The sequence below is a fragment of the Mercenaria mercenaria genome, chromosome 19 (assembly GCF_021730395.1).
Source record: "Mercenaria mercenaria strain notata chromosome 19, MADL_Memer_1, whole genome shotgun sequence".
In the NCBI taxonomy this organism is placed as follows: domain Eukaryota; kingdom Metazoa; phylum Mollusca; class Bivalvia; order Venerida; family Veneridae; genus Mercenaria; species Mercenaria mercenaria.
The window spans coordinates 31847151-31868099 of NC_069379.1; the positions used below are offsets into that span (position 1 = coordinate 31847151).

At 32.7% G+C, this 20949-nt stretch overlaps 1 protein-coding gene across 1 annotated transcript; it reads left to right on the forward strand.

Moving 5' to 3' along the window:
• The first annotated feature begins 4573 nt into the window (after positions 1 to 4573).
• On the forward strand, positions 4574 to 6892 carry LOC123541991 (CD209 antigen-like protein E). The gene is made up of 3 exons (XM_053531281.1): positions 4574 to 4594; positions 5280 to 5364; positions 6660 to 6892. Exons 1-3 carry the CDS (start codon positions 4574 to 4576, stop codon positions 6890 to 6892), a joined length of 339 nt encoding a protein of 112 aa, XP_053387256.1.
• Positions 6893 to 20949: the final 14057 nt, after the last annotated feature.

The following is a 20949-nucleotide window of genomic DNA, read 5'->3' on the forward strand; positions in this document are numbered from 1 at the left end:
TCAAGTTGTGGTGTTAACTTAATAAAACAGTGTTTTGTTATTGTTAAAAGATATATTATCATGTCTAAGTGTGATGTTAACTTGTCTGAATGGTGCCTTATTATGTCAAAAAGCTATGTTATCATGTCAAAGTACCGTGTAATCTTGTCCAAACAGCGTGTTATCATTTTAAAAAGCTAGACGAGATCAAATAATACTTTAAGAAAATAACAGCGTTTTGACATGATAAGACAATGCTTTGACAAGTTAGTATCATACTTATGATAACATGCCTAGTTAACATAACAAAACAAAGTTGGGATAAGTTCACACTTCGGCATAATAACAAAGCATATCACCTAACATGCGAGGGGCGTTCAATATGTAATGTTACTGCGTATGTAGTTCCGTAACCCATTTTTTATTTTTAGATGCGGTTTTCGGCACATTATAGAGCAATTTATTGGCAACACAATGTTATATGAATTATAAACATTGGTAGATTCAAAGGAAAAATATAATCATTTGAGTGAGGTATACTCGGGGTATACTTAACAATTTTATGTCCAAAATATTGAGATTGTAATATGCAATTGCTTGATTGTACTATTCAACAACTAGAACCATAGTTCAATTTTCGGTTTAAACAGATAAAACAAGCCATGATCTTCACAAAAACATAAGAAAACTAAAATAAAAAAGTTTATAACAGTTTTAAATTGAATGTGTATATTTTTACTCGAAAAATGATAAGTTGAGTACAATGAGCCACTGCAGTTTTGCTAGGCGCGATAATCTTCGTTTAAAAAAATCTTGTATTTTAAGTTGATACTAGTATCTTAATTCTCGATTGCGAAACAAGTTCTTAGAACTTTGATTAATAGCTCTCAACACCGATTCCAAATGGAATAAACCTCGAGTTTAGATTTTTTAGTTGTGTTGTATAATTAAAAATGCAATAAATAGGTTAAAATAAAATCAAACTCATCAAAAATTGCTGTACCTCATAGAAAAATGATAGAATTTTGTGATTTTACAAGTTATTTTATTTTTCTGAGACTCAGGATGCCCAGGACAAACCTAAAATATAATTATGGTCCAGTATACCTGAGTACACCTCACTAAAATGATTATAGTTTTACTATAAACCTGCCGTTTTTTTATAATTTTATATAGCATTGTGTTTCCAATAAATTGCTCTGTTACGTGCCGAAAACCGCATCTAAAAATAACCAGCGGTTACGGAACTACATACGGAGTAACATTACATATTGAACGTCCCTCGTAATCAGACACTGTTCTGACAAGCTAATACCACATTTTGACAAGATAGCATAGCTTTCTAACGTAATAACAGGCTTATGTAGACAAGCTCACACGGAATTTTGAAATGACAGAATAGCTTAAAATAATCTCCTCAAAAACACTACGCGTATTACGAGAAGATCGGGATTTTAATCAGACTGCCTTTCGTTTTTCTCTTCTTTTTCTTTTTAACATAATAGGACACTATTTTGACAAGCTCACAACAGGCTTCGACATGATAACATTAAACATCACGCCATACGACAGCTGCAGCGTTCCATACCTGTTCTTTCTGTCAGAAGTTCACTGTTCTCACGGCTGTGCGTTATTCTATACAGTTATGGCGACGATGTGGCGTATATGTTTCGGTCTTTCCTTATTATTCTTATATGATATATCAAATGATGTTTTAACGATCGGGAATATCAGGTTTACAAAATATCGGTTGTTTGATGGCTACACCTGTTCTTCTAACCAGACTGTCTTTAATGCAAGAGACATAGAAAACAGAATTATATGTGTATCAATGTGTTCCGCGTCTCCGTCATGTTTTGGAGTTTTCTACCATCAAATGGAAAAGAGATGTATCGGCTGTGCATTCTACAAAAACGACAGTGCACCCGCACGTAATGGTACTACTTTTTACAGACGCAAGGGTGAGACCTTTGATATTTCTAACTGCAGCATTTTTAATTTATTTGAACAGTTTTATTAAGGTTTGATTGTCTGTTGCCATTTCTATTACAGAATCCAAAACGTATTATGCATTTTAAAGAAGTTCATTAACGAAAAAAGTGAAATTGTAATATTTGCATACGACATACAAAATCAAAATATCTACTATTTATACCAATTCAGTGTAAAGTTCCTATATCTTACGGCGACGTTTAAAAATGTCAGGAACTAATTTCAAGAAATACATGTGTATTTTGTTTTTTTGCTTTACTACGCAAAGCGCCTTTGAACGTCTGGTATAATATTTAGACCCAAAAAGCAGTGTCGATTCTTAATACACTCTCTAACAATTACTAAGATATGTTCGCCGAAGAAACGAAAAGTTTTAATCTGGTAATTTAACGAATATTTGTTTACATGCTTCTTTACGTACATTTCCCGAAATAATACATTTCTTCTCGTTAATCAAATATTTTATAATTGAGTTTTTAATTAATAACAAGATCTTCATGAAATAGATTTGTCAGTTGTATTTTTTGGAAAGAAGTTTATATAAGCACCTAGCTTGTTTTCCAATCCATGTATCAAATACTGTAATATTTTGTTGTACGTGTTATGGGTATGTTGTTTTAAAATAATATTTTTTATACTATTTTTACAAACAAAAAACGTATTGTTAAAAGAAAAGTGAAAACTTTTCGGTATAAAATATTTCTGAAAAAGCCAAAGCCAAAGTCAGGTGTGCTACGAGCGGGGTATCCAAGCATGCTCCGTCGTTGGAAGGAAGGAGGCCCAATGCTCGAGACCAGCGACACCTTTCGGCCTACCTGACATTATTACTCAATTTGAAAAGCAAAATAAAGTTCGGCGGTCATAAGAATAGCAATATAGCAAGTTATTCCTGGAATATAAAGTGATATTTTTCGTAACATATAATAATACAGTTAAGCACAAAACCGATGAGTCCAAAATATTTTCACATTTGTTTCACTTTTTATAATGCACGTACCAAGCTGTAAATCTGAAATTAGAATTAAATACTGTGAGCTATCTAAAATCGTATGATATAGTGAAATAGTTGGCGTCAATACTCTGATATTAAAGAATATTAATGAAATTATTTTGATACTTTCTGAAATTTTACAAATGGACAGTTTCACTAATAACCCCGAGTGACACTTTTTACAGTTAACGAAAACGCTCTTGCATATTTGCTGTCAAATTATAATCCCGATTATTTCCTTAAAAGAAAATGTTTAGTTTTGTTGATGCTTTCGATAATTCAAAACGTAAATACTTTCATTTGACCTGTTTCTTAAGGGAGAATACATGACAGTATTTTTAAAGTACAGTTTAGCTTAATAATTTCCATTGCAACTATTAACAATGGTAACAATATGCATTTTTATCAGGCATTTTTATTTCGTATTCTTCGTATTCAATTTCGGCATTTTCCGGTTGTTATCATGGAAAAAGATTTTCTATTACGACCGAAAGAAGTCCAAACAAGATACGAGAAAAAAAATCCTAATGTCTGACGCTGTTGAGATATTTATACAAATACTGAAAAGTACGTGCCTGCCTGTGTAAGACTTACAGTACCTCACATGTCTGTTGTGTAGGACTATAAAGACCTTACATGTCTGCCTATGTATGACTATAAGGACCGAACATGTCTGCCTGTGTAGGATTAAAAAGATCTCACGCATGTCTGTCTGTATAAGATTATAAGGACATGACACGCCTGCCAGTGTAGGACTATAAGTACTTTACATGCCGGCCTGTCTGGGGCGATAAAGACCTTGCATGTCTGCCTGCGAAATACTATGAGGACCTTACATATCTGTGTGCGTGACTATCAGGACTTTATATTTCTGCCTGTGTACGACTACAAGAGATAACACTGAAATAGCAACAACAACTGATAATAATAAGAAATATACGCACAGTATTATTTCTGCATCTTTTTTGTGTCTTTATTCCATGCCATACGCCACACAAGCGACGTCTAAGCTCTGTCCTGTCGCAAATTCGAGACATCCTGAGAAGGTTTACACTTTTTTCAGTTTGGTTTATCTTTATATACATCATTGATCTTTCCTGTCGCAAATTCGGTTTTCACTTTTTCAGTTTGGTTTAGCTTTCTATACTTATATGTCATAGATATGGCTTGTCGCGAATTCGGGACATCCTGATTAGTTTTCTCATATTTTCCGTTTGGGTTAGCTTTCTATACTTATATATCATAGCTCTGTCTTGTCACGAATTCGGTATATCCTGATTTGGTAAAATTCTCATACTTACAGTTTGGATTAGCTTTCTGTACTTATAGCTCTGACCTGTCGCGGATTCGAGACATTCATTTCTTCCGTTTGGTTTAGCTTTCTAATTCTATATATCATTGCTCTGTACTGTGGCGAATTCGAGACTTCCTTGTTAGGTTTCTAACTTTTTCAATTTGGTTTATCTTTCTCACTTTTAAATTTGTTAAGCTTTCTGTACTTGTATTTATCAATACTTTTCTCGCAGCGATCCAGAGATTTTATACTATTCTGTATGCTTTTCATCGTGTTGCTACTTTTCGTTTTCAGAGTACCATCTAATAAAAGAAACAATGAACTGGAACGAGGCACAGGTAATTTGTGTTCCCTTTTTATTTGAGACTTGTTTTGATATTATGATAACATCTTTTGTATATAAAGCAGCCAAGCAAAAAAAAAGAATAATAGTAATGATTTAGAACTCAGTCTAAATCGTCCCAAAATGTTAGTTATAATATTTTCGTTTCAGTTAACCTTAAGTCTGTTTGCAGAAAGTGATTTTGACCAGTTTGAATGGTCCCAAAATGTTAGTTATAATATTCTCGTTTCAGTTAACCTTTAGCCTGCTTGCAGAAAGTGATTTTAGCTTTGAGATCAGTGCAAGTAAAGATCAGCCGTACAGACTGATCATTGTGTGCAGTGGTTGCTACTCAGTCAGTAATTTTTCAGTGAACACTTCTTTGAATAATACTGCCAAAATTGAATGATGAATCAGTCAATTTTAGAAATCAAGCAGGGTAAAGGTTAACGTTGCATCGGCCTAATATGTTCATAACAGTGTAGGAAGGAGAGTCTTATACACTTCAAGAGGACAAATACTATATATGTACTAGAACGTTAAGAATTCAGTTCTGTTTCAAGCGGACCCGAGATCAGGGTTACTTATGCTCTGTGGAAACATTTATATTTAGATAATGACGGACGGACGGACGGAAAAGCAGATCAACAGGTATGTCGATATATAGATTTAAAAAAAAAATAGAACTTTTTATTACACAGGATCATTGCGCTGTACTCGGAGGACAACTTGCTACGATTAAATCTCTTCATGAACAAATGTTTGTGTACGAACTCCTTAATCAGGGTACGTTTATTAGTATTATTATATTGATAGTTTCAATATAATTCTGTCAAGGTTGTTTGTATGTACACGTTTTTTTTTTTTGTGTTCATAACAAAACCATAGAAGACAGCACTTGCAAAATAAGAAGATCTTTGTTTACGAGTGGTCAGATGGTCGTTGTCTGTGTTTTATTGTTGCAACACAGTAGGCCGAGGAAACCAACCTATCCCGAATGATAATAGGGAGCAAACATGCATTACCGCTATCTGATCAAAGTAAATAGTCCTAAATTCATCAGCTTTATTAATAACCAGTGTATACTCACTGAAGTCAACTTTGCGTTTTCTGATAGTATACCATCGAGAAGAGTCGCAAAAAGAAAAAAAAAACTTTCATTTAGGAAACGTTCCTTTGGGTTTGTATATTATAAAAGCTGGTTCTCGGATTGCTTATGCATTTGCAATTGCTCGAACAGAAAGCAAATTAGAACCAACCACCATGTGATTCGAAAGCTACGGCCTATTTCGTTGCTTTAAACAAAAATCCTATTGTAATACCGATCCGTCGAGACGGGCCGGGATAACTTACAAAACGCGGATCACGCGATGACTTTAAACGTTTTAGATTTTTACAACTAACCATGTATAAAGAAAGAATGCAATTCGGAGAATATGCATGTTATTTTGATTTATAAGTCCGTTCGTCTGTTTGTATATCGGCATTTGAGTTCCAAAGAAAGTTTAAAAGTACGAGATCTGTTTCTTATTAATCCTTATCTAAAGATAGAGGGCAATGTAGAAAATATGCTAGTCATTGTATTTAGGAACTTCAAATGCCCGCATAATTGACAATATATTTCAGAAAGTTTTTTAGATCTTTAAAATATGGTATGCTGTAAACACTATATTATGACTTCGACATTTTACTGCCGTGCGCACACATCATCGAAGTGTCACCATAATACTGTCATGCTTCGCAATCGTACCGGCGTATATTCGCGCTTCCGTTCATTGAGAACAAGTGCTGTCCTACTGTAATAGCTTACCAGGATGTATTGGAACGTTTTAATAGTATAGCAGGATGGCAATATGAGGAATATACATGCCATTGAATTTTGTTACGCGATTGTTCAACATATATAAATTAAGACATACTTTATCATAATTGTCTAAAATGATTGTTATGCATATGGGTATATTGTACATGATTTAGAAAACATGCTTAAATACCTACTATTGTTACCTTGTTGTTTATATAACCAAATATTATGTCCGTGCAGTGTAAAAACCTAAAATTGTATCCTACTTGCCTTTCAGCTGACATTGGAGATATACGTGTATGGATTGGAGCATCAGATATCATGGCAGAGAATACATTTGTCTGGATAGATGGAACTACTTTTTCTGAAACATTTACCTACTGGAGCCCAGGCCAGCCAAATAACTATAATAATCAAGACTGTGTCGATTTATTTAAAGTGAATGGAAAATGGGAATGGAATGACGAGACGTGCACATACGAAATCTTCAGCTTATGTGAATTTATTTGACGACCTGCGAGTGTGCTTGAGAACGTGCGCGTATTTGTGTGTGTGCATGCATGCGTGCGCTTATGCGTGTTTCGAGGTGAAAGAAATTTTAGGAGCCCTTGTATACAAGGTTCCACAGTTAACGTCTTTTTCTTTAATTTTACTGCTGCCTATTCCACCAAACTTGAAACGTGAACTTTGATTTTGACATTGTAATATGGTTCTGCATCCAGTTTATCAGATTTCAACAGACAGAAAACATTGCTTAGACAATCTTTGATAATTTCTTATCAGTGGCAGCAGCCATGGCTTTAATCGAGTTTCAAATTTTGACGATTTTTTCTCTTTAACCATTTAAACTATTTGTTACAAACATAGGCTTTAATTACTAAATATCAAAGGGAAATAATCCAAGATGCATTGAGCAGTTTTCAAGCAGATAGCAATATACTGTATATCTCTTTCATATCAGTCAATATATTTAGTTAACAATATCTCTTACTTCTTCAGAACTACTAAAGGTACATTATAGAAGTTTTCTATACATTAAAATTAATATGTTGTAAACAGAAAAATAAATTTTTTAACCTGTCATACATTGGGAACATTTTTCGTAAATGCTATTAGCGCGTTTTACAAAAATATTACTTTTATGTATATTTTGTGACGTTGGAAAAACAGATAGAGTTCGTTAAATAAATGAAAAGATGTCTTTGCACCATTCGATTTTGTTGACATTTTAACGTTTTATCTTCAAGAGGTTTTCTAAACGTGTAGGAAATTTGATATTCACAAGTACTGTAGCTGTAAAAGTTGTTTGTTTCTGGTAACATGCTCAAAAGAAATAGGGTAGGTAGGTCGATAATCTTTATCTAATTATTTACTTTTTATTATTTTGTTATTAAATCCGAGTTTTCGGAAATTATTTTCATGTAAAAAACATGAATTCAAATAAGGGGTTTATGCCCAAAGAACATCAGTAAGTTATTTTTAACATCACCGACCATGTTGCAAGGATGAGGTGTTCAGCTTTGCAACTTTTTGTACTTGTCATTTTATAATATCGCATTTATTATAGACATGAATAGGCGACTATTAAAACGCTACACCGAATTTCTGGAGCATACTGCGAAGACGGCACAATATTTTGTCTTATGCACACATTGTACAAAAATATGAAATATGAAAACGAGGCTTTGTAAGAATACACGTATTTTGTTCATGTTTAGAACGCCAAAAACATAACAGTTGTTATGTTAACCTATTGAAGACTATCTATGGCGATTTTGTTCACTTATTAATGAAAATTCTTTTGAATAAAACAGACAAGGTCACTTGTTGACTGGGGCTAAGTCCAACAAAACACAACAGTTCAAAATTCGTTGATCTGTTTCCTTTTTTGAACAACTGAATGAATGGACAAACCCTAGGCTTATGGAAGGCTAGAGAAAATGTGTGATTAAGAGGCCTATGACATATTTGTGAATACATTATGAAGTTACAATAAACATTTTGAAAAAAAGTTTAACATAATTAACATATATTTTCCCATTGTGTATTTGATAATTTGCTTGTACGCTTCAGACACAATTGATTAGCCTGAATATTATTATTTCAAATCGTTTTTCATTAGAGCTTTTTCAAGAATTTTTATTCTCATTGCAACGAGCTCAGAATTGTATTTCTTTTCCAATACAATCTCTCCGAAGTTCTACCATATTTTGTGAGAACGTACGCAAGATTTTCATTAATCTGCTCTAATATCTGTTTTGTTTAATTTTAAATGCTTTATTTCAGTTCAAACTGGCAGTGAAAAAAAACTTAGCAAAATCTTTGCCGCTAAATCTGACACAAACCTGAAATACAGCTTACCTAATGTTTTTAACATTTCATTCAAGAAAACGTTTAAATAAATTAGGCTAAGACGTTCGCAATGTTGTGCGATGGTCCTTCTTTTAACCAAAGTCGTTTCTAAGTTCTATTCAAATTTCAAAATTAAGCAAATATTGCACTTAACACAATATGAACCGAATGATGTAAAATTCCCATTTATGATTCTACAAATTGTCTGTAAGTTTTAATGCTAAATTTAATGCTCATGTTCCTTAATAGAAATGCAATACCTGATCAAAGCTTTAAAAAGTAAACTTTTTCTCATTGCATGATGCTAAACAAAAGTCTGTTAAGATAAAAAATGTGTAAACTTAGTTTTACCCGTAGAGAAATTATTTGAGCTTATTATGAAACGTTTGTGGTATCTATCTAAATAAATGACGTTTTAGCTCTTATGATGCAAATATGTAGTTCGTACCGATCGGTTTTGATATTTGTATACTTTTATACCGTCTAAATAAAGATAACTCTGTAGGATACATTCTACATTTGAACAATGTAAATGTTAGTACATATACTTGGAATTAATTTAAAATTGACAAGATTTAAGTGTTGTTATATTTTCTGGTCCTTCGGGATCATTGATTTCAACTCATTTAGATTTGAAAATTGAATACTGCTTAAGCAAGTGCTAGGGGTCGTGGACAGTGTTGCACTTTCCATTATTGCTCATGAACAGACTCAATTAAACTGAGTCTGCAATTTTCTTCTTCATGCATGGTATGATTTTGATGTAACTTGGCATGAATGTTCACCATTATATTATGAGACGGAGTGTCTACGCAAGATCCCGGTCCCTAGGTCAAAAATTTGCTATCCCCGCCACAACCCTGCCCAATTCCACTTGACCTTGATGACTTTTATAGATTTTGATAATAAAATAGAAAAAGTGGAAATCCACAGGTCGCTCAACACAACAAAAACGAAAATGTTGCAGGCTCTGTTTGATTGAGCCTGTTCATGGACGGTAGTGGAAATACATGCCACCGTCCACGCCCTCTAGCCCCGGGTTGAGCATAACTCAAAATTTACACATTCTAAAAGTACAAAAAGCAATTTAGATGTTTAGATGTATAGATGTTATACGTATGGACGTTATATGTCATGCATTCTTGATAAATAAATGTGTTTAAATAAAAAAAAAAAGAAACACAAAAACTATTAAATTTAACATCTGTATCATATATATATTGCTTTATTTGTTAAGTTAGACATTCTATACACATATCACAAATAGAAGTACATTTAAGCGTAAACGTAACGAGTATTTTATAAATATAAACACGTTGTATATATTTTGTAGCGTAGTTTTGAATAGTAAAACAAAAACTTTAGGGGAACAGACATGTTGTTAGTAGAAAGCTTAATTTAGATAAAATTGTTGGCAAAAACATAAATGTTGCAACATTAAAAGTTAATCAAGCATAACTATAAATTCATATTTGACGTGGTGAATAGATTTGCCTCTTTCATGATCCACATATTATGTGTCTTTGTAAAACGTTTTCTTATTCGATTTATTTCTAGGCAAGATACTGACTGTCACTTACCCATCAGTAGGATTACATTACCACCGAAACGAAGGCCATACTTGTTAAATTGGAATACTTGTATACATTTTATAAAAATGATGGGTTATGATAAAGTTATTGTTATGGTAAGTAAATGTTTTCGTTTGTGAATTTTGAAATTAAGCGTACGTAATATCTGTGAAATGCAGAGCTAATACTCTTATACTCTTTTTATTACATTACTGCGTTTTATTTCTTCAAATAACTTTGCCGCTACCTTATCTCAGTTCGCCTATATATGACTCTTGTCTAATTACTTGAAAACAAATGTTCTAAGATTGAATCCAATACTGAATCCGTTGCACTTCAAAATACTGTTGAATTAAAGTGTAAACCATACAATAGTCTAGATACATGCTTTTTTAGACACATGCCTATTGAATCTTCTTATGATATATTTATTTATTTATTTGTTGGATTTAATGTCGGTTCCAAACAATTTTTGGTCATATGGCGACATTTCAGCTTTGATGGTTTGATGGTGGAGGAAGACCCCATGTGCCCCTCCGTGCATTATTTCATCACGAGCGAGAATCTTAGTACGGGGAACAAGGCCTACAATGCACAAACCCTCCCCCTCCCACTCCACCTCCTCCTCCCCCCACTCCCGACTTTTTTCATAGGTACCAAATTGTTCGGCAAGACAAACCCTTTCAAAGTAAAAAAAATGTTCCCATGAATCAACTCTTTTGAACTAGATATGATTTCACTATTTCCATGGCAACCGTTCATTTTAGAAAAAGACAGCCATATAAATGGTAAGTAGTAATATCTTGGTCAGTTTTTGTGATAAAACAATAAAAAAATGGTGTCAAAATGGAGCTAAGACATTGGCCTTTAAATATCTGCATTTTTACATTTATTCATTTACATATGTTACAATGACAAATTTTGTTAAAATTAGCATTTCCTAAGTTTCAAGTCAATTTAAATGTTCTAAACAACTTTTGATTTGGTCTTAAAGTCTCTCGGTGTTTTAATATATTATTTTGTTACTCTTATGTTATTTTTTTTTACTCAAAACTGGATGTGCTCAGCTTATTTGCATAAAATGAACCAGTCTCAAAAACAACGAATAAAATTCAGAGACCGCTAAAACTGAATAAAATGATGTAATTAATTGTTATCAATGAAATAACAATTTTTATGTGGTATGTAATGATTGCAGACATAGAGTTAACACTTTATTGAAGGAAGAATAAAAATGTAACATAGGTAACAAATGTTACATTACCATTTCAACAACCTTGTTGTATTCCATCAATTATTTAGAAATATTCCTTATTTTGTAATATAATAATACAAAATGCTTCTTTACATGTCAGACAGTGATATTTTTTCCGTAACACCATTTAATATACGTTACCACTATTATTGCTTTTTAAAAAGATGTTTAAGAAGAAGAAATTGAAGCCCAAATTGATATATGCCGAATTATTCTAAATGTAAGTGGTAAGTTTTAGAAAGGTTTTCTTCTGTTATTCCAGAAATTGCCTAAAATATACATTGCACCATACATGTTACTATAATTTTAGATGGAATTTCAATAAAGCATACAATACTTTCTATCTGTGGGTTCATAATATTATTTTTTTTTAATTTCAGCCCACAGGGGGCCCATTTATTATCCCCGTCCATGATGTGATGGGGTCGGGGACCCATCCCGCATCACATCTTACAGACATAATATAAACATAGATATAAGTTAAACAAATATCAGAGCATAGTATATACTTAGTGTAGTAACAATGTTATCAAACTATTCAATACCTAGTTCACAATGATTTATAAATCAGTTTAACTACAATACCTAGTTCACATGTTAATCAATATATTTAATGCCTTGTTCAAAAGGTTTAATCTTACAAAATAGTTCTAAAAATTTTCAATCCTAGAAACAGGGGATTTTTTAATAGAGAGAGAGGTATTATCAAGCAGCTTATTTATTTTTCATAAAACAGACCAAAATGTATGTCATTATGTAATTTTAAGCCAGTCTTATTATTTCTCTTAGTCTATAAGCCTCTCATTAGAGAACAAGAGGTCCCAAACAGAGAAAAAAAAGGGAAAAAGGGCCTCTGCCACGAAAAAAGAAAGAAAAAAGTACAAAAAGGCCTAAGTGCGAACCAAACTGTCTTACTTCCTTATTCAGTGTCTACAGGGAACCAAGAAAGAAAAAAGGTTTAAAAGTGGGTATCCCAAGCAACTATATAGTCATTGCATGTAGAATCGAGTATTTTATGAAACAGTTTAAAAATAAGAGACAAAGTGGAAGTCGGAACCCTGTTTATACTTATACATATATATATAGTATATTGTATTATATTGATGATTTTCTAAGAAAAGACACTCTGCCTGTGGACTGTCCAGAGGGTTACTTATACACACAAAAGACAAAACAAAAGACAAAAAACTCAACTAAGTGTCAGCAAGAGAAAAATCCAAAACTATTTGCCTATAACAGTTGCTCAAAGATATCATTTTCCTTTTATTATCAATGTAAATCAACCTTTAACTTCTTTAAACTGAATTATAAAGGAGTGCCATCGGTGCAGAGCCAGGCCGTTCTGCGCCTCAGTGCAGCCTGATCAGGATCTGCACCTCGGGCTGCTAAAATTGCATTTTTATCGTGATGGTCCTTAGATTTTGCTATGAACTGCTCTAAAAATCAAGATGGACCAACCTAATCTAACTTCAGCATGGTAATTGGAGGTTAAACACAATCAATGTTTAACAGTTGCTGTAAGATAAATTTTACTTATAATACAGTACGTTTATTCTACTAAATTTTTATATTTTTCCCAGTCTGTTTGAAATTTTGTCAAGTTTAGTACTTGAGAGGCCGTATATTTTTCGGTCTGGTAAAACAAAACTATTTGTCGTTTGAACACTTCTAATAATGGTATTTGACCCTTAACTCTATTGTAGTATAAAAACTGCTTGGCTGAAAGAAGGAGCATATTCATTATTCTGTCATATTTATCACTGCCAAATAATATATCTGAGGCACTCAATTCTACTATGTTTGTATTACAACTACTATTTATATATGTCAATAATTGTGACCAGAATTGTTTGATTACATCACATTTCCAAAAAAGATGAATTAAAGTTTCTTGCTCATTTTTACAGAAGCTACATGTCTCATCCTGAGAAATGTTCATTTTTTTCAATAGATGGTTTGTAGCTAATATCCTATGATTAATTCTATACTGCAGCCAGTGGAGTTTAGAGTCTTTGGTAATCCTGAAAACTCTGTCATATTTTATTTCATCAAGCACAATACCTATATTGTTATAAAAATCAGCTTTCCATTTTTGCAGTGATTTTGGAAACTCCTCTTTTGATCTAAAATATTTGTAAATATTTTTACATCCTTTACTGTCTTTTGTAATAATTGACAGACAGGTAGGCATGACTGGATTGCAAGTTTTTCTTATATTATGAACACCCTTACTTTCCAAAAAATGTCTAATTGATGCGATAAGGCCATTATACTCAAGAAAGTTTGTTCTAGCATTAAAAGTATTGCAAAATTCTCTATATGTGTAAAACTCATCTTGTGCATTAAGTAGATCACCTATAAAAATAACACCAGCTGTCTGCCATCTTTTATAAAAAAAAAATAGAGCCTCCAGCCTTTATATCTGGATTGTTCCATAAATTTATTAAGGCGTATGCTTTTCCAGTGGTAGGGATTACCTTACACAAGAGAATGTGATAACTATGTATCACATCTTTCCAAAAAGGGTTTAAATCTTGATGTAAAAGTCTTTTGGTAAAATCTGTTCCATTTATGTAAATATATTTTAAAGCAGGACAAATAAATTCTACTAAATTACTAAATTTATTATTCATTGTTAGAAGTCTTCTAAGCCATGTTGCTTTTAAACTATGCATGAAACTTTTCAGGTCAATCATTTTGAGTCCTCCAAATCTATATTCTTGAGAAATTATGTTTCTTTTAACTTTATCATTGCCATTATTCCATAAAAATTTATAAAACATATTTTGTAAAAGAGTAATTTTTTCTTGTGAGGGGTTTGGAATCCCTAATATCAAATGGTTAAGTTTTGCTAAGGCTAGGCTCTTAATAACTACTAGTTTACCCATAGGTGAGATAACTCTTTTTGACCAGCTTGACAGTAAAGTTTTGATTTCTTCAATTGTATCATTATAGTTTAAATTAACTCATAACTCATTAAGATTTATGGAAAATTTTACCCCCAATAGTGTGAACTCATTACTTCCCCAAGAGAGATTGAACTCAGGGCACATTACCAGTTGACTGTTTCTCCGAGAACCAAACCATATGACTTTTGTTTTATCAGTATTAATATTAAGGCCTGATATCTTTCCATAGAATTTTAAAACTAACATTGTATTAAAAAGGGACTCTTTAGATCCATTAAGTGTAAGACTTGTGTCATCTGCATATTGTGAAATTAAATTTTCTGAACCATTAATTTTTATTCCTTTTATTTTTGGATTATTCCTTATAAGGATAGCTAAAATTTCTGCACATAGAATGAAAAGATAGGGCGACAAAGCATCTCCTTGACGACAACCTCTCTGCAAGAAGAACCACTCAGACATATGTCCATTAACAATTACACATGATTCAATATTGGTGTAAAAAGCTTAATCCACCTTCTAATTGTAGGACCAAAATTAAAATATTCTAATACTTCAAACATAAATTTCCATGAAACGGTATCGAAAGCTGCAGCAAAATCAATCAATAATAACAATCCCGGAACATCATATTTTTCAGTATGAAGCAAAATGTCATAAAGTAATCTTATATTTGTAGCCATAAGTCTTCCTGGTATGAATCCAGTTTGGTCTTCATTTATGATATTATTCAAAGTATTTTTTATTCTAAATGCTATTGAGGATGAGGCTAATTTATAAGAGACATTTAAGAGTGATATAGGTCTCCAATTTTTCAGTAAAGTTTTATCTTTATTTCCTGTAGGAATACAAGTTATTACTCCTTGTTTTTGGGTCACTGAGAGTTCTCCTGTTGAAAAGGCATGATTCACAGATCTAACCAGGAACATTCCAATATCATTCCAAAAAAATTTAAAAAACTCTACAGTAAAGCCGTCATTACCTGGGCTAGTATTATTTTTCATCCTTTTAAGGCTATTTAGCATTTCAGTATATGAAATATCCCCTTCAATTGAGTCTTTTTCATTTTGGGTTAATCTAGGTACTTCTATATTTGTGAAAAGGTCGTTTAATGTTACATCCTCAGTTTCTTTTACTTTATATAACTTTTCATAATGGAGTTTAGTTTCATTTAGAATTTCTTGTTGAGAAATCAGGCATTTACCAGCTTCTGTAGTGAGTGAGCACATAAATTTAGAGATATAGTTTCTGTTTTCAAGATTACAAAAGTAACTAGTGGGTTTTTCTCCTTCCTGAATCCATTTTGCTTTTGAGCGAACAAAGACACCTGCCATTTTTTTCTTTCTTAATTCGACAAGTTCTTGTTTTTTTATATCAATATTATTAAAATCTATCATTTGCTGTTTTTCCAATAATTCAATCTCTTTAAGTAATCTGTTCTCTTTGTCCAATTCTTCCTTCTTTTTGTGGGATGAATACAAAATCGTTCTACCTCTTATAGCAAGAAGTAAACATTAAAAAAATAATTGGTCATTTATACTAAACTTAATGTCTTGAAGGGGAACTTCATTTATTTCATTATTATATCTATTTGGTATATCTGTAGCATATTGAGATTTAATTTCTCTTATAGTTGTTTTCACTTCATTTACGTACACAGAGTCTTTTAATAATGAATTATTAAACTTCCAATATGATACACCCTTTTGGAACTTGCCAAACTCTAACGAGATATAAATTAAAGAGTGATCTGTGCGATAACCTGTCAAAATTTTTGTCCTCTCAATTTCGGTGTACAGTCGATCGGATATAAGAAAAAAATCTAATCTTGCCTTTTTTTATAGGGTTTCTTCTAAACCATGTATACTCTTTTTTCTCTATATTATTTTCTCTCCAGCAATCAATCAAATTAAAATCTGCCATAATTTTAAGAACTATATTTCGAGCATTGGGGTTATTTAGATTTTTGTAGTTATATGCATCCATATCTTGATTTAAAATCAAGTTAAAATCACCCGAAAGAATGAAGAGACTATTATCTTCATATTTAGACATTTTCTCATATAAACTTTCATAAAATGTTGGACAGTCTCGATTTGGACCATATATATTAATCAGGGTTATTTGTTTATCACAGATTTTACAATTTAAAATCAGCAGATTTCCATCATTATCTTTTTCTATACCCAGTAATTTAAATTCAAAAGTGTTATTCACAAAGATAACCACACCTCTAGATTGACTATTATAACAGCTAAAATAACTCTCATATCCCCATTGTGATCTAATGTACTTTTCCTCTGCTTGAGTGAAATGTGTATCCTGGAGCATACATATATCATACTTTTTACTTTTTAACAAATTAATAACATCTTTCCTTTTACCTTTGTCGCCCAAACCTTGTACATTCATTGAAATAAACGAAATAATATTAGATTTATTCATTTGCATTTTTTATAAAGACAATGTCTCTAGCAACATTTTACTAACATTTGTCTATGAGCAACTGAATGGCTGAAATGAAAGAAATTTTGCTGTTGAAAACAAAGAACCCCTAACCAGTCCACCAACAGAATGGTATGATTTGATGTGTAGACTTTCCATTCAAGAAAAAGCAAAAAGAAATATCTGTTGAAGAGATAGTGGAGCTTAACTTACATGACAGGTACTATGAACCCATTCATATTTTATTATTTGTTATTTTTTTTTTTAATACATATCAAAATTTAATAAGAAAAAAAAAAACAATAACAAAGTTTACAAGTATAGGTTCTAAAACTACAGTTGGATTGGTCCCCTCTTTAAACTGAACAAGGCGTTAACAGTTTGAGATGAGGATCATGTATTCAATATAACATAATAAGATAGTTCAAGGAAAAACTAGAAATGAACTATAACTTCTATAAAGCATACCTTGGAACTTCTTCAAAATGTCTTTTTACATACAGTTTACAAGCAGTAGCCATGAAAAATTTCCTTCTAGAGCTTGACATAATCTTTCTACCATGGACATAGGCCTACATCTGAAACAGCAAAATTTACCACAAAGGACCGCATTCTTTGACATAAATAGAGATTTGACATAAGTAGAGTGTAGTAGTAATAAAACATGGAAAAATGATAATGATTGTATTAAGTCTTAAGAGCTGCCGCATGTAGAAGCCCTCACATCTGGCTAAAGAAGCTAAAGCTGCCAAACAGGCTAAAAAGGCCAACCATTCTTAACAGTACTGTACATCACTTGCATATATATATGAAAGATGATACCCTGGTGGTAGGGGTGCAGTAAACTTAACAAAACAAAACAAAAAAAAAAGAAACTGTTCATTTCTATCAAGTATTACTGTTAGTTACAGGTTGCCCATGGCACTTATTTTGTAACACTTACCAATCCTAGAAAACTATAATGATTTAAATCTGTAATGAAATCTAAATATAGAGTTGATGTTTACAAATTGAACAGTCCTCGCTGTTTCTAAACATAGCTTATTTATACAGATTTATATTAGTGCAAGGCAATGTCTTTTCATTTGTTTGACCTGTTCTAAATAGCTCAACTGCAGAATAATAAGAACAAATAACGTACCGTAAATGAAAATACTCAAAACTGCATGATATTGTGCAATTGTTACCAATACATGGGCGCTGCCATTTTAGATTGAAAGCGAGGTTACATGATTCTCGTAACATAACGAAAGACCACACGTGATACCGTAGTAATGGTATGGACCAATTAAAAACCAGGATTACCCGGATATTTACATGTCATGCATAATTTAAAGTATAAACAAAAACAAAGACACGTGGAGGAGCACATGTCAAGACAAAAATGTATATATGTCAGTTTTTACTGTTCATTTCTTTCAGCTAACGCCCTGAATGTTCATGAGTTGAAAATCGTCTGATGTCAGTGGTTGAATCGACCACGATCTTTCTACCGTCTTTCAGCAAGGCAATTATTTTTCCCTCGTCAGACCATGCAGTTTGAACAAGATCTGACGTGCTTGTTTTTTCCAATAATTTAGCGTTTTGCAACGTTAGGTCTTCTCTAATAATGATATGAGACCCTTTAAGAAGCTTTCGTGCTTTAACAACATCTTGTTTGGCATGCCGAGACAGAAATTTACAGATAACTGGTCTATTACCATCCTTAGAAAATCTTCCCATTCTGTGTGAAATATCTACATCTGCAATTGAAATCTTAATATTAAGTTTCTCTTTAACCAACTTCACAACCTTCTTGGTTGTTTCTAGAGGTGTCTCCTTCATGTCCGTATCCTCAATACCATAGATTCGAATTGAATTTCTGCGTGTATATTGCTCCAAGCCATTGAGTTGCTCTGACTGTTTTCGCAGGATAGTTTCACGTTCTTGAAGCTGTTCACGTATTTTCTTATTCTCGCTCATAATATTGACATTAGCGTCACTCATTTTTTCCATAGAAATTTCCATATCAGAAACTATATTCTTCAGGCTTTCCACTGCTTGTTCCGACGTCTCTAGTCTGGATTTCAATTCCCCTACTTGAGTGTTAATCTTCTCGAGCTCTTTTTTCACCTCTTTTTTAATGACTTTCTGGAAATCGTCTAGCTTCTTGCTTAAGACTTCTTCCGTGATCATTTGTTTAAACTTTGTTTCGATATACTCTTGAGATGCTAATTTATTAAGTTTTTCTGAGAGATTTTTCATCATCTCGGCCATACTACATGTATCAGAACTTTCTTCTGGTTGCTTGTCTAGAGGTTTTAAATGTTTGTCGAGTTTCGACTGAGTTTCGACAGGGGGGAGAGGTGAAGCTTTAGGTGTTGGAGAATTACTCACTGAAGAGTCAACAGATTTATCAATTGAAGTATCACCGAGGTTTCCGAGGTTTCCCTCAGTTTGCTTTCCTTTCTTTTGACTAGCCGTCAGGGTTCATAATATTATGATCATACATCTGATATGTGGTGTCTTCCTTTCAGTAAAAATCAAGTTTTATAAGAAGTACTTTTTTTATTTTAGAAAGAGTAGCATTAAAAGAACATAATTATACAAAAACCAACCCTGGCTCGATAGGAAAAATTATAGGGTCTTGAGTCAGGTATCTGGATGAGGCTTTTGCTTTCCAAGACGATTCAATAGAGATATAGTGTCTGAAGTCAGTCTTAGCACTTGCCTATAGAGAATGAATTAAGAAACTTATATTAGTATAATTAAATTGATAGGTGCATCAGTTCAAAATGAAAAAGGAACACTGAATGTGTAATGAATGTTTCAGCTGATTTCTTGGTTGACATAAGTAAAGAAAGAATGTTAGAATTAATACTTAAAACTTTTAACAAACCAATGATTTCATAATATTGATAACAATTATTCAAATTTGTTCCTACACATTTCTCAATACAGCAAAATACAATGGTAACGTATTTTAAAGTGCCGTTATTGAAAAAATCTAATTGCTTGAAAAGTATGCACCTATACTATTTTGTTATGAGTATATTCAATAACTAAATATTCCCCTATTTTTTCAGGGAAAATAACGATACAAAAATCAAGCTTATTGGAATGGGAATAACAGTAAATGTGAGCAAAGGTTCATCGACTAATTGATAATTATGTGTTATTTGGAGATTCTAGTTATAACAAGAGCTTGTAGAACACTTGCATGACTTAACTGACAAGGAACAGAAATTATTTGGTCAATGCGTACTGGACAATTAACGTATTGATCTTAAATCAATAATCATGGGTCATTTACCAGTCTTAAATGACCTCCGTATCAAATGTAATCTTAGACCAAAGCACAATCTAGTTTTCTAGCAAACAAGTTCTATTGTCAATGTAATACTGACCTTTGACCTACTGAACTCAAAACCAATAGGGGTCATTTGCTGGTCATGACAAATCTCCCGATCTCATGATCCTAGGCCCAAGCGTTCTCCAGTTATCATCCGGAAACTGATTTGTCTACAGACCGACCAACATCCATTATCAAACATTAATATTTACAATATACCCCTCCTCCTTCGAATGAGGACAATTAAATTTCAAATTAGAAGATGCCCATGTCTCCCTAGTTCCCCAATGCATATTCGTACTAGGCAAGAAGTCAATAGAGGATAGGAGCGAAAGAAAAAGAGACACTAATGTTTGGCTGCAATAGAGATCATCTACTTGGCATGTCCAATCACCCTATGAGGTTACAAAATTCTGAATCAAATGGTTCTCAAGTAAACCGTGTTCCATGTTCAGGCCCCTGTGACCTTGATCTTTGATCGAGTGAGTCCAAAATCTACAGGGGTCACCTACTCTGCAGGTCCAATCATCCTATAAAGTTCAACGTTCTTGGTCAAGTGATTCTCAAGTTAGTGATCCAGAAAGAGTTTTTCCATCTTCTTGCCTCTGTGACCTTTCCCTTAAGTCAAGTGACCCCAGAACATTAAGGGTCATCGACTTTGTAATTCCTATCATCGTGATTGAATGTTCTGTCTCAAATGATTC

Excerpts from the sequence above, each read along its gene's own strand:
- LOC123541991 (XM_053531281.1), top strand. The coding sequence starts at position 4,574 with ATGAACTGGAACGAGGCACAG. Across the intron at positions 4,595-5,279 it reads TGAACTGGAACGAGGCACAG|GATCATTGCGCTGTACTCGG; the intron begins GTAATTTGTGTT and ends TTTATTACACAG. Across the intron at positions 5,365-6,659 it reads GTACGAACTCCTTAATCAGG|CTGACATTGGAGATATACGT; the intron begins GTACGTTTATTA and ends CTTGCCTTTCAG.